Source organism: Bactrocera neohumeralis, unplaced genomic scaffold (genome assembly GCF_024586455.1).
Source record: "Bactrocera neohumeralis isolate Rockhampton unplaced genomic scaffold, APGP_CSIRO_Bneo_wtdbg2-racon-allhic-juicebox.fasta_v2 cluster11, whole genome shotgun sequence".
Classification (NCBI taxonomy): Eukaryota; Metazoa; Arthropoda; class Insecta; order Diptera; family Tephritidae; genus Bactrocera; species Bactrocera neohumeralis.
Genome location: NW_026089624.1, coordinates 25,684,222 through 25,696,741, shown reverse-complemented (window position 1 = coordinate 25,696,741; position 12,520 = coordinate 25,684,222). Strand labels below are relative to the sequence as shown.

The 12,520-nt window shown below is 36.4% G+C and overlaps 1 protein-coding gene across 1 annotated transcript; it reads left to right on the top strand.

Moving 5' to 3' along the window:
* The first annotated feature begins 9,851 nt into the window (after positions 1-9,851).
* On the top strand, positions 9,852-12,132 carry LOC126766173 (piggyBac transposable element-derived protein 4-like). Its single transcript, XM_050484065.1, has 2 exons — positions 9,852-11,584; positions 11,647-12,132. Exons 1-2 carry the CDS (start codon positions 11,125-11,127, stop codon positions 11,910-11,912), a joined length of 726 nt encoding a protein of 241 aa, XP_050340022.1. The 5' UTR covers positions 9,852-11,124; the 3' UTR covers positions 11,913-12,132.
* Positions 12,133-12,520: the final 388 nt, after the last annotated feature.

The following is a 12,520-nucleotide window of genomic DNA, read 5'->3' as shown; positions in this document are numbered from 1 at the left end:
GCCCCTGTCAAACCAATTGATGGGCTTGGTTTTAATTTTGCATTTTGCGACTTTGAACGGCTCAACAATCAGCTCTTTGAAATAAAATGGGATGATTTACTATCGGGACTTGATACAGCTAATAGTTTCTCCATTTTTAAGAAATCAATCCAGGAATTCTGTCATTATAATATCCCGCTCAAACACATACAACCATATAAGTTGCCTTGGTGCACTAAGGACCTTAAACGTCTAAAAAATCTTAGAAATAAATATTTTAGAAAATTCTCTTCAACTAAATCTCATGTTTCCTTTGTTCAATATCAGCACTACACAAAACTGTTTAATGAATTGGATAAGTTCCTCTATAAAAGGTTTATTAATAATACGGAGTCTACAATTAAGTCAAACCCTAAGTTCTTTTGGAACTTTGTAAAATCTAAAAGAGCGTGTTCGGCCATTCCCTCTGCTTTACGCTGGGGTGATAAGTCGGCATGCACTCCGGTCGAAATCTCCAATTTGTTCGCTGAATTTTTCAAATCGAACTATGTCCAAGATGATCCTGGTACTAGTTCCACTTTTTCAGCTGATAACTTCCCATCCATAAATTTTGGCTCACTGTGTCTTTCACAGGACGATATTGCTAAGGCTATTTGTGACATTAAGTCCTCCTCCAAATTGGATTTGGACGGGCTTCCGCCCGTATTTATAAAAAATTGCACTGCCTTATTATATCCTCTCATGCTTATCTTCAATAAGTCTCTCGCCACCGGGGATTTCATTTCTGACTGGAAATTGACATGCATTACCCCTATTCATAAAGGTGGTAGAAAGGATGATGTCTGCAATTACAGGCCTATTTCTAAACTCTCTACTATTTCGAAAATTTTTGAGTGTTCTGTTAAAAATAAATTATATTTTGCAGTAAAATCAATAATTAATGTCAATCAGCATGGGTTTGTCCCTGGGCGCTCCACTGTGTCAAACTTAGCAGTTTTTAGTGATTATTGTATGTCTGCATTCTCCGCTGGATTTCAAGTAGATTGTGTCTACACAGATTTCTCTAAAGCCTTTGATAAGGTATCACATAATATTCTAATTAAAAAATTATCATCACTAGGATTTCACTCGGCCTTCTTGATGTGGATTAAATCATATTTGCAAAACAGACGATGCGTAGTCACTGTTGATGGAGTGTCATCTGATTCATTCACTGCGTCTTCGGGAGTCCCACAAGGAAGCGTCTTGGGTCCACTTCTCTTTGTGCTGTTTATCAATGACATCTCCTGTTGCTTCTCTTTCGCCAACTTTCTGTTATATGCAGATGACTTAAAATTTTTTGCATTAATCAATAACACACAAGATGTACTCAAACTTCAATGTGATATTGATACTTTTCATAATTGGTGCCTGAAATCGAAACTTTTTCTGAATGTAGATAAATGCTCACAGATCTCCTATGGTAGGGGACGCAACATATTATCTTCTAGCTACAGTATTTCTAATTGCGTCCTAAAATGCGTTACTGAAATCAAAGATCTTGGGGTAATCTTTGACAACAGATTTTCTTTCAGTAATCACATCAACTATATCACTTCAAAATCTTTTTCTGTACTTGGCTTTGTCCGTCGAAATTCTACAAATTTTTCCGACCCTTACACATTAAAATTACTGTACACATGTTTTGTGCGTTCCATCTTGGAGTATGCAGTGTTTATTTGGAGACCATATTGCATATCGTCAATTAACAGGATCGAGCGTGTTCAAAAGATCTTTCTTAAATATGCTCTCCGCTCCTTAAAGTTTGTTGACCCAATACCATCGTATACATCGCGTTTATTGCTTTTACATCTTAAATCGCTGGAAAATCGAAGGTCCCTTCTCTCACTTTCATTTGTCTACAATGTAATTAACGGGGAAATTGACTGTCCCTACTTATTAGGGAAACTCAACTTCAATACTCCCCAGCATTGTCTCAGATCCATTTCGCCATTTTATTACAAAAAGGAAAGTACTAATTTTGCTGAATATGCTCCCCTCAAGAGGGCTATGCGGGAGTTTAACTCGATCTCCGAGAAAGTTCTACTTGACTTTTCTCACTCTAGGGTATCCTTCATTAATACCCTCAATTCTGTTTTTTAGTTTAAGTTATCTACTCTTTTTATTGTAATTTTATTATTTTAGAATTCTAATATGCATCCTAGTTTTTCATTAGTCTGTAAGAATCATTGTTCATAGACTTTACTAAATAAATAAATAAATAATAGCTGAAGGTGGTGCACTGAATAGTCTGTTGAAATCCCATTCCATCCGAAAGGCAATAATATTTCTGAAACAAGCTTGGGATGAGATAACTCCAAAAGTGAAGAGGAATTCTTGGTCAAAGTTGCTAAATTGGGACTCTGACCAATACGACAGCGATGATGATGTGCCACTAGCAGAGTTGCTTAACAAAAATGAGGACTGCAATGAATCTCTCCAAGTAAATCAAACTCTTTTAGCAGAAATTGATCCAAACAGTTTCATGTGTATTGCTGACATCGAGAAATGGAATGAAGATGAGTTTGAAGACCGAACTGGTGATGACCTAAGTAGCGATGATGAGTTTTCTGATAGCAGTGAAGACGATGTTGTTGATGACACACCAGTTATTTCAAATGTTATAGCTATTGAAAGCGTTAACAATTTAATAAATTGGTGCAACAAGAGTGAATTGTCTTCCAGTAAGCACATGACCAATCTTTTGGCCCTCCGTAACGATATTGTTATATCGGTATTAAAGAAACCAAATAAACAAACAAATATTACTGATTATATGTCAAACAAAAATTAATTTTGAACTGAGCCCTTATCCTGAGTTTTTAATTAATTTCTGAAATTTTTAGTTGTTTTTTTTTTAATAATTGTTATGTAATGAACTGAATTGTTATGTTTTAAAAAAAAAATAAGAAAAGAAATAAAAAAAATGTTTTTATATAGTTTTTGGAAGTGGCTTAACTCTTAGTTTTATTATTTAAAAAAAAACCGTTAAATTAAAAATGCAATGAATTTCTCCAAGTAAATCAAACTTTTAAAAATTGATCCAAACAGAACATTTCGGAAATTAGAACTACCGTAACGATATTGTTATATCGGTATTAAAGAAACCAAAAACAAACCAAAAACTGAGTTTTTAATTAATTTCTGAAATGTGGTTCTAATTTCCGAGCGTCTACTGTATCAGCTGTTCGCAGATTGGAACAAACAAACGCGTTGGTAAGGTGTTAAAATAAAAACCATTTACTTATAATACTTCTATTTTTCTTTAAGCATTTAGATTAAGATGTCTAAGATTTGAGATCATTTTGTTCGCAAGAAAAAAACTGCCATCTGCAATGTTTGCAAAAAAGAATTGTCGCTTGGGCACGAGGATAAAAAAAGGCAAACAACAAATAATATTAAAAATCATTTGAAGAAAATGCACCCGGAAAAGTGGAATATATTTATAAAGTCGACGGAGATAGCCAGTTTAAGCATTCCACAGAAAAGAAAGGCAAACGAAAGCGAAATTAATATTATTAGCGACAAATTTCAAATTACCATGCCAGAAGCAATCGAACGCACAAATTTGTGGCCATATGATCACCCGTTGGCACTTCAAATAGATAATACTATAATGGATCTCATTATTGTTGATATGCTTCCCTATAGCATAGTGGATGGTGCAGCATTTCAAAGGCTTAATTTTGGATTCCAACTATGCCGGCGAAATTCCAACTTGAAAGTGAAAACTTTTTCAGAATATCACTGATGCCGGACACTTTCGAAAAAGTTTTAAAAAAGGTTGTTGCTCTCTTAGAAAAAGCGAAATGGATCAGCATAACCACAGATATTTGGACCAATTCTTCTAAAAGCTGTTCGTTGTTGAGCCTGACTGCACATATGATTTATGGACCTGAACGTATAAAAGTTATACTAGGCGCCAAAGTCTTAGAAGACGACCATACTAGAAACTACATAGCTGAAAAGCTGGCTGAAACGATAAATAATTTCAAAATAGGAAATAAAGTGCATCTGGTTGTAACAGATAATGCGCGTAATATGTCTGCTGCATAGGTGATTTGAAATGGTTTGGTTGTGTAGCGCATACTCTACAACTTGTTTTGCATGATTGCGCGCTAAAAAACGAAGAAATTGACCACATTATTAAAAAGTGTCGTAAGATCGTCGGACACTTTAAAAGAAGTGAACAAGCTTATCGACATCTTAATCAGTATCAAGAAATGTGTAGCGTTCCAAAACACAAGTTGGAACAGTATGTATCTAATGTTAGAGAGACTGTTAGAGCAAAAGAGCGCATTAGTTTTATATGCGACAGAGAAAAACTCGACAGACGTTCCGACTGGATATGAGTGGAAACGTATAAGCAAACTGGTTTCAATTTTGCAACCCTTTTATGAAGCTTCGCTAGAGCTTTCACTTGGTTTAGCCAGAGAACATAAAACATGTTTTATGTTCTCTGGTTTAGCCTCCATATCTATGGTCACTCTATTGGTACGTATGTTGCAGAATATACTTCACACTGAATGTGAGGAACATGATGAACTGGATTTTTTAATGAAAAACTTGCTTGATTCAATTAACAATCCTTTCCAGAATGTAATGAAAAACGAATTAATGATTGCAACATTCCTTGCAAGGTTTATAACAAATAATTTTTCAACCGATCAAATAGATATTTGTAAAAACAAAATTAATAACTATGCTGAAAATAACAATAATGAAGAAGAATGTTCAGTGACAGGGAGTCCATTGCATCCTCCAGTGACTGACAGGACTGAGGATAGTTAAATTATGGATGGAATACTTCTCCAGCCTGTTGAATGGCAGTGAACGCACAACACCAGGAGAAGGAGAACCCGATTCCCCAATCGATGACGAAGGAGCAGACGTTCCATTACCCGACCATGAAGAAGTTCGAATAGCAATTGCCCGCCTCAAGAACAACAAAGCGGCAGGGGCCGACGGACTGCCGGGCGAGCTATTCAAACACGGCGGCGAAGAACTACTAGGGAGCATGCATCAGCTTCTTTGTAAAATATGGTCGGACGAAAGCATGCCCAACGATTGGAATTTAAGTGTGCTATGCCCAATCCATAAAAAGGGGGACCCCACAATCTGCGCCAAATACCGTGGGATTAGCCTCCTCAACATCGCATATAAGGTTCTATCGAGCGTATTGTGTGAAAGATTAAAGCCCACCGTCAACAAACTGATTGGACCTTATCAGTGTGGCTTTAGACCTGGAAAATCAACAACCGACCAGATATTCACCATGCTCCAAGTCTTGGAAAAGACCCGTGAAAGGAGAATCGACACACACCACCTCTTCGTCGATTTCAAAGCTGCTTTCGACAGCACGAAAAGGAGCTGCCTTTATGCCGCGATGTCTGAATTTGGTATCCCCGCAAAACTAATACGGCTGACATCTTATGGTAAAGGTTTGTACTACAAATTCTTCTAAAGCTATCAAAGTTTCCACTATTTATCACTATTTATCTAATTTGAATATGACAGTTGAGAATTTTTGCAAGAGACGCCTAGTCAGTAACTTTGAAAATCAATAAAGAATCAATCGTTCACTTTTTTTTGGTAATGCAAAGTGGATACTACAGTTGAAGTGTTGGATTATCGTGTAAAAAGGTGGGTTTTATATTTTACTTAATTCTACCCGCGTAACTTTTCCTTATTTTCTGTGTTGCACATATGTGTACCTCAGGACTAAACATTAGTTTTGTGTAATATATGACCGATTTTCAGTTTCAACATGGACGACCGAGAAATTGAGGCTTTATTGAATGATAGCGACTTGGACTTCTCTGGAGATAGCGATGATGAGTACCTACCACCAGATTTAGTGGAAACGGACAGCGAAGAAGGTGCAGTTATCATGGAAATGGGTGGCGAAGAGGGTGCAGATATCATGGAAATGGATGGCGAAGATGCAAGTGTGGAACTGGTACAGAACGAGACGAATTCAGGAGAGGAATCGCAGAATACACTGCGTTCAGCGTTGTGGCGCACTACTGGAATGACTCCTCGTGGGCCAGACATTTCGGAGGATGTACTTGTTTCGGAGGGTACTTCAGACATGAATATATTGTACTGCTTTTTTGAGTATCTGGGCGTAGAATTCTGGGAGTTAGTAGCAGAGCAGAGCAACCTATATTCGGCACAAAAGCGGGATTTAAAATCGTTGAACACGAACGCTATTGAAATGATTAAATTTGCAGGCGTGCACTTGATGATGGGCAACCTCAAATATCCTCAAGGTAAGCTTTATTGGAATAGAGAGTTACGTGTGCCTATTATTGCGGATACAATGAACCGAGACAGATTTTTTGAGCTTCGAAATTATCTACACATTGTAGATCTAAATAAGCCAAATGCTGGTGACAAACTATGGAAAATAAGACCACTAATAGACCCCATTTTGAAGAGATGCCATGAGTTGTCACGGTCTAAGCATATGTCCATAGACGAACATATGATTCCATTTTCATGACGATGTGAATTTCGCCAATATGTGTCTTCTAAGCCAAATCCTCTTGGTCTTAAGAACTTTGTACTGGCGGCCCGAGATGGGCTGGTGTTGGATTTTGAGATTTATGTTGGCAAAAATACTCTACCCCAAGAGATTGTGAAAAGTCTTGGACTAGGAGCAGGCATGGTAGAAAAACATTGTCGCACAATTGTAAACAGCTGTGTCCTGTACACCGACAGGTTTTTTACTAGTCTAAAACTGGCCGAGCTTTTGCTACAAAAAAATAATGGCATTTTTCTGACTGGGACTGTGATGATAAATCGCATTGGACCAGTAACAAAGAAACTGAAGGCTGATAAGGTTCTGCAAAGAGGACATTGGGATGAAAAAGTAAGAAGTGACGAACGAGTATGTGTTGTCAAATGGATGGATACAAGGCCTGTAACAATGCTGTCGACATGCACAGGATGTACTCCGGCAGATACCTGTAAACATCGGTGTAAAAAACAAAAGCGAAAAATTGACGTAGATCGGCCAGCAGCTATCAGAAATTACAACACCTGTATGGGTGGGATTGACTTATGCGATAGGCTAATTGCTTACTATCGGTGTAGTATTCGAACAAATAAATGCACGGTTAGAATTTTCTGTCATTTCCTTGACCTAATTGCCGTCAATTGTTGGATTATGTATATGCGTTGCTGTGCTGAAGAAGACATCCAAAGCAAGGACAAATTAGAACTACTCCCATACAGACTTAATCTGGCCAAAGCGTTGATGAACTATGCAGGCGGACTTCTCCACTTCTCGTTCCAGCACCAGTGCCTCTAAAAGATCCCATTTGAATGTTACAGACGACGAATTCGACTATGATGATAAGCCTCCTGCAAAGAAACGCCGCCAGATTATCCCACAGCCACAAACCGAAACCAGACTGGACAATGTTGGTCATCAGCCGAGATTCGTAGACAATAACTTCGCCTCAAACTGTCGTCATCCGAAGTGCTCTTCACGCTGCCACACCATTTGTGTAAAATGTAATATCTACCTATGTATTCTAAAAAATAATTGTTTTGAAGATTATCACACCATGAAAAATCTCAACTCGAAATAACATAAGTGAGACCTGAAGTACACATATGTGGAACCGATTTTTTCCATACTTACAAATAAAAATTTTTATATCTTTCAAAGCATGTGTTTTTTTATATCTCCATAACTACAAAAAACCAAAAAAAAACATTAAAACCATGTTTAGACCATGCTCGGGTCTGAAGAGGCTAAAACTGCCCAACGATGAGTAGAAGACGAAAAAAAAATTGTATAACAACTGCGCAATTGAAAAAAAATTTACTGCAATCAAGTTTAGAGTATGTGCAGCGCATGGTATAAATACGGCGTATTTTTTATGCTCTAAAATTTTTTGCTGCATCCCTTTGTATCGTCCTGACATATTAGCAGCATTGTCATATGATTGTCCTCTGCACTTTGCAATATCTATTTTGCAACCCTCTAGATAACTGAGTAGTTTGACGTCTCTTCTCCGGTAGATCCGTATGTGATAGGTCAGGCGTGGAGTCCACTGAGAGGCTAAAGTACATGAAATGTATTTTTTTGGTGTACAGTTCAATCGAAACCTAGGCCAATCGATAGAAAATATTATCTAAAACAATAATTACTCCTTGAAGAAATGACGGAAATCTCATAGTTTCGAGATACATTATTTCACTGTGAAGTTATAAAATCAAATAATACGATACTCTTTAGGTAGGTACTAGTAACAGAGAATATGAAGTAATATAGAATGCGCATCTCGTACAACGTACACGTTGTATGGCGGCTCATACTGGTACAACCCGTTAGTTTGCTGTTAAGTTCACAAAAAAATTGCTCATTTCGCTGTTAACTTTACAGAAAATTCAATGTACAGAAGCCATAACTGTAGCCGAATGACTCCTCGTTTCCTTGCTTCGTTTCCCACAATTTTGGCAGTCAAATAAAATAAAAATTAAAATGAAAAAAGCATAGAGCGATGCCGCGAAGTCGAACACAGCATTGATTTTGTAGATAGAAAAACAAACGACAATATGTGTGATATGTTGCCCTTGTATGTGTGGAGATGATTTGGTTCTTCGTTGCTTAGCAAAAAATTCAAATTTTCTTGCTACTTCATATTTTTAAATCACTTAAATACTGAATGTAGAGTTTTCACATTTTTACACGTAAAACAAAAAAAAAATCATAAAAATGATGGATATGAGGGAATATAAATAAACGAACATATGTATGTGATAAATTTATACATAAATATGTATTAATAGTTATAATCATAATTTTTTAGTCATTGGGACAAAAACGAAAACAAACATATAGTTTATTATAAATTTTATATAAATTAATTAATTGTTTCAATTTTAAATAAAAAATAAAATATTAACATCTATTGACCAGCAATAATTTTTAATTTTCTTTGTTTCGAACTTCCTTTTTGCACAGCCCAAATGCAGTGTTGTCTTAAAAGTATTAATAACATAAAATCTAAAATTTCTAGTCTATGGTTACAGCACTCCCCACTGAACCATTCGGGAGTAGAATTTTTGCATGACTCTAACATGAAAGCTTTTATGCCTAATTTCTCAGGCTCTAATTAAAAAATTTGTTGAAAAATTATGACATGTTTTACACTAGCTAAGGGCTTCCGATGGAGTAACGAGATTACCGAAATCTGTAAGTGATTGATAGTTTTTGTGAAAAATGAACAGTTCACAAGGAGCAGTTAAAACTTCATCTTTTTTCCTTAATTCCTCGCAACATTTTTCCCATTTTAACCTTGGAAAGATTTTGTATGCCACATATCCAATAAAATATCTAATTGATACGAGTACCAGCTCTAAACTAATATCTGACTGGTTACAAAATGAGTCTTCCAAAAGGTAATTCTCATGCAATTGGTCGTTAAAATCGAAATCATATAGCAGGCTGTTATCTTCTTCCTCATTTACAAGCAACTCCGGTTCATTGTTAGAAACGCTGGTAATTACCTGATCCATTGAATCCCGCGTCTCTCCACAGTTGCTAAATGAACTATTTTTTATAATTTTGAAAGCCAATAACCTGGCTAAAATATTATTCAACTCAGCTACAGAGGGGTTGGTACGAGTATTATTACCGCCTTTTTGTTTTAATACAGCAAATATATTTTCTAATTTGTCTTGGTTTAAAGATTTTGATATAATGGAAAATTTGTCTGAATTTCTTTTAATACTTCTTCGACGATTAGAAGAGCAGATTTTAATGATAATTTCATTCCATCTAAAAAATATACTCTTTTTTTCGACGACAAATTTAACCCCCTCTAAGTAGCATAAGAATAATTGAATAAATTTATGTGGTTCTTTGTTGAGTTGAATAGCAGACCGATAACAATTATCTGAGTATAATGATCCACTATTCGTGCAGTAAAAAATTGTGTCAATTTTTGAAATAAATTCAGGCGTTGGTAAAGCTACCGCTTGTGGACTTTGCTTGAAACCCTATGTATCGCAAATAGTTTTAATAGCAGCTTCAACTGTTTTGCTAAACACTTGCGTTGCAAATTTAACTCGCATTTTTTCAAATGAGTTTGGAAATATGTGTTGTCTAGTCAACTGTGGGCACATCTTGGTATTGCAGTTTTCCTCTCGTTCCCACAACTCTTGTATGACTTTAAAACTTACAATGCCATCGGGCGTTTTTTGGTCACACTTCAGCAATTTATTCCGTAACGACTTAATCAAATGTGGGAAATAAAACATAAATGTTTTTCCCTTCAAAATTAAAATAAGGCTTCTCTACACTAACCCCAAAATTAGAAAAGCATTTTCAATTAGAGAACATTGATTTCAGCATAAAAACGCATACCTGCTTACCAATTTTATTTGTTCTCTCGAAGCCTGTACATTCAAATCCGTCAATCAAATCCAGTTTTGAATTATATCTTAACAAACATACGTCCAAGCTTATGAAAATGTTGTGAGTTGTGTGATTTATTTCAACTGTGAAGACGCTCGGGTAGACATTTTTTTTGCTCAGTGATATTGGAATGTAAAAATCTGCGCAATTAAAATGCAGCGAAGAAACCAGGTAATAATTTAACTTTTTTATAATATTGCGATTCTTTTATTATATGTAGGTATGTATTCATATTTGTATAGATTTTATCACGTCAAAGAATTGAAGAAATCGTCAATGATGATGACGAGTCACTTGATGAAGCGTCTGATGAAGATCGAGATTTTCAATGTGATGAATCTGAAATAAATGAGTCTGATGTATCTACAGATTCTTTTGATAGCATTGAAAGTCTGAGCAGAGAAACACAAGGAAATAATGAATGTTTTCCTGCAAAAGATGGTACGATTGTTTGGTATAAAGATCCTCAACAAATGCAATGCAGCAGAATGCGACAAGAATGCATTCTTTCAAATAAACCAGGCCCTTCACAACACGCACGTTCCTTGGTTGCTAGCATAAAAGGTGCTTTCGATTTATTCATTTCACTAGAACTGAAACAAATTATTGTTGAAATGACCAACTTCAAGGGCGTGCAGTTATATGAAAGTTAGTGGGAGATCATTGATATAATGGAACTGGAAGCATACTTTGGGCTGCAGATCATGGCTGGTGTTTCCAAGTCTAACGGGGAAAGCTTGAGATGTTTATGGGATGAAACAAATGGAAGACCCATATTCCGCGCTGTTATGCATATTGAACGATTTATGCAAATTTCACGATGCCTCCGTTTTGATAGCCATGAAGATAGGGAAACCAGACGGTTACGTGATAAGCTAGCTCCAATAAGAAATATTTGGGACAAATGGAGCAAAAATCTTAAACTGATGTATAATCCAAATGAAAATGTGACCGTCGATGAGCAGCTGGTACTTTTTCGTGGAAGATGCTGTTTTAGACAGTACATACCTTCCAAACCTGCCAAATATGGCAGTAAAATATGGGCTCTTTGCGATTCCAAGTCCAACTACGCATGGAATATGGATGTCTATCTAGGAAGGGCCAGAAAAACTCAGCCAGAAAAGAACCAAGGTAAAAGCTATCAACATGAGAAAAAAAGCATGAAACAAACAATACAAAAATATTTTCTTTAGGTGAAAATGTAGTTATAAATCTCACACGCAATTTGGGGAAAGGTCATACCGTCACGTGTGACAACTTTTTTACAACCTACAATTTGGCTGTCGAATTGCTACGACGTAAAATAACGGTAGTAGAAACAGTTAGAAAGAACAAGAAGTTTCTTCCCCTCCAAGCTATTGACGTCAGGAAAAAACCAGAGCATTATTCGGAATTATTTTTCACACAAAATGTGACTGTTGTGACCTACATGCCAAAGAAATACAATTCGTTGTTGTAATGAGTACTCTTCATCATTCGGCAGAGACTAGGGATGATCAGAAAAAGAAACCAGAAATGATACATCACTATAATGCGACTAAAGCAGGTGTTGATGCGCTGGACCAATTAATAGCAACGTACACATGTAAACGCCAAACGAAACGATGGCCAGTTGCACTCTTTTCCAATATGGTCGATGTTTCGGGATATAACGCATATGTTATATGAACCGAACTTAATACCGAATGGAACAGGACTAAAAACTTTAAGCGGCGATTATTTTTAGTAGACTTGGCCACATCTTTGGTAACCCCGCACATTGCACGCCGAAAGCGAATGCCCTATGGTCCTTCTACAAAAAGAGTTGTGGAAATCATCCAGGAAGCAGTCGCAGCAGACACTCCCAGTTTATCCACGGTCGTGCAGCCTCAAGATTCTCCTTTATACTTCTTGGGTAAGAGACAAAGGTGTTTTTATTGTCCACATACTAAAAACTCCAACAAGCATTCAGTTCGTTGCGATAAATGCTTTAAATTTATATGCAAACAACATAGTGTAAAGGCAGTTATGTGTATAAATTGTCAGAATTGATGTATTTTTTACTGACTCTTATTGAAAACAATTTTG

Coding starts and splice junctions, on each gene's coding strand:
- LOC126766173 (XM_050484065.1), top strand. CDS start 11,125: ATGGAACTGGAAGCATACTTTGGGCTGCAGATCATGGCTGGTGTTTCC. Junction 11,585..11,646: donor TCAGCCAGAAAAGAACCAAG/GTAAAAGCTATC, acceptor TATTTTCTTTAG/GTGAAAATGTAGTTATAAAT.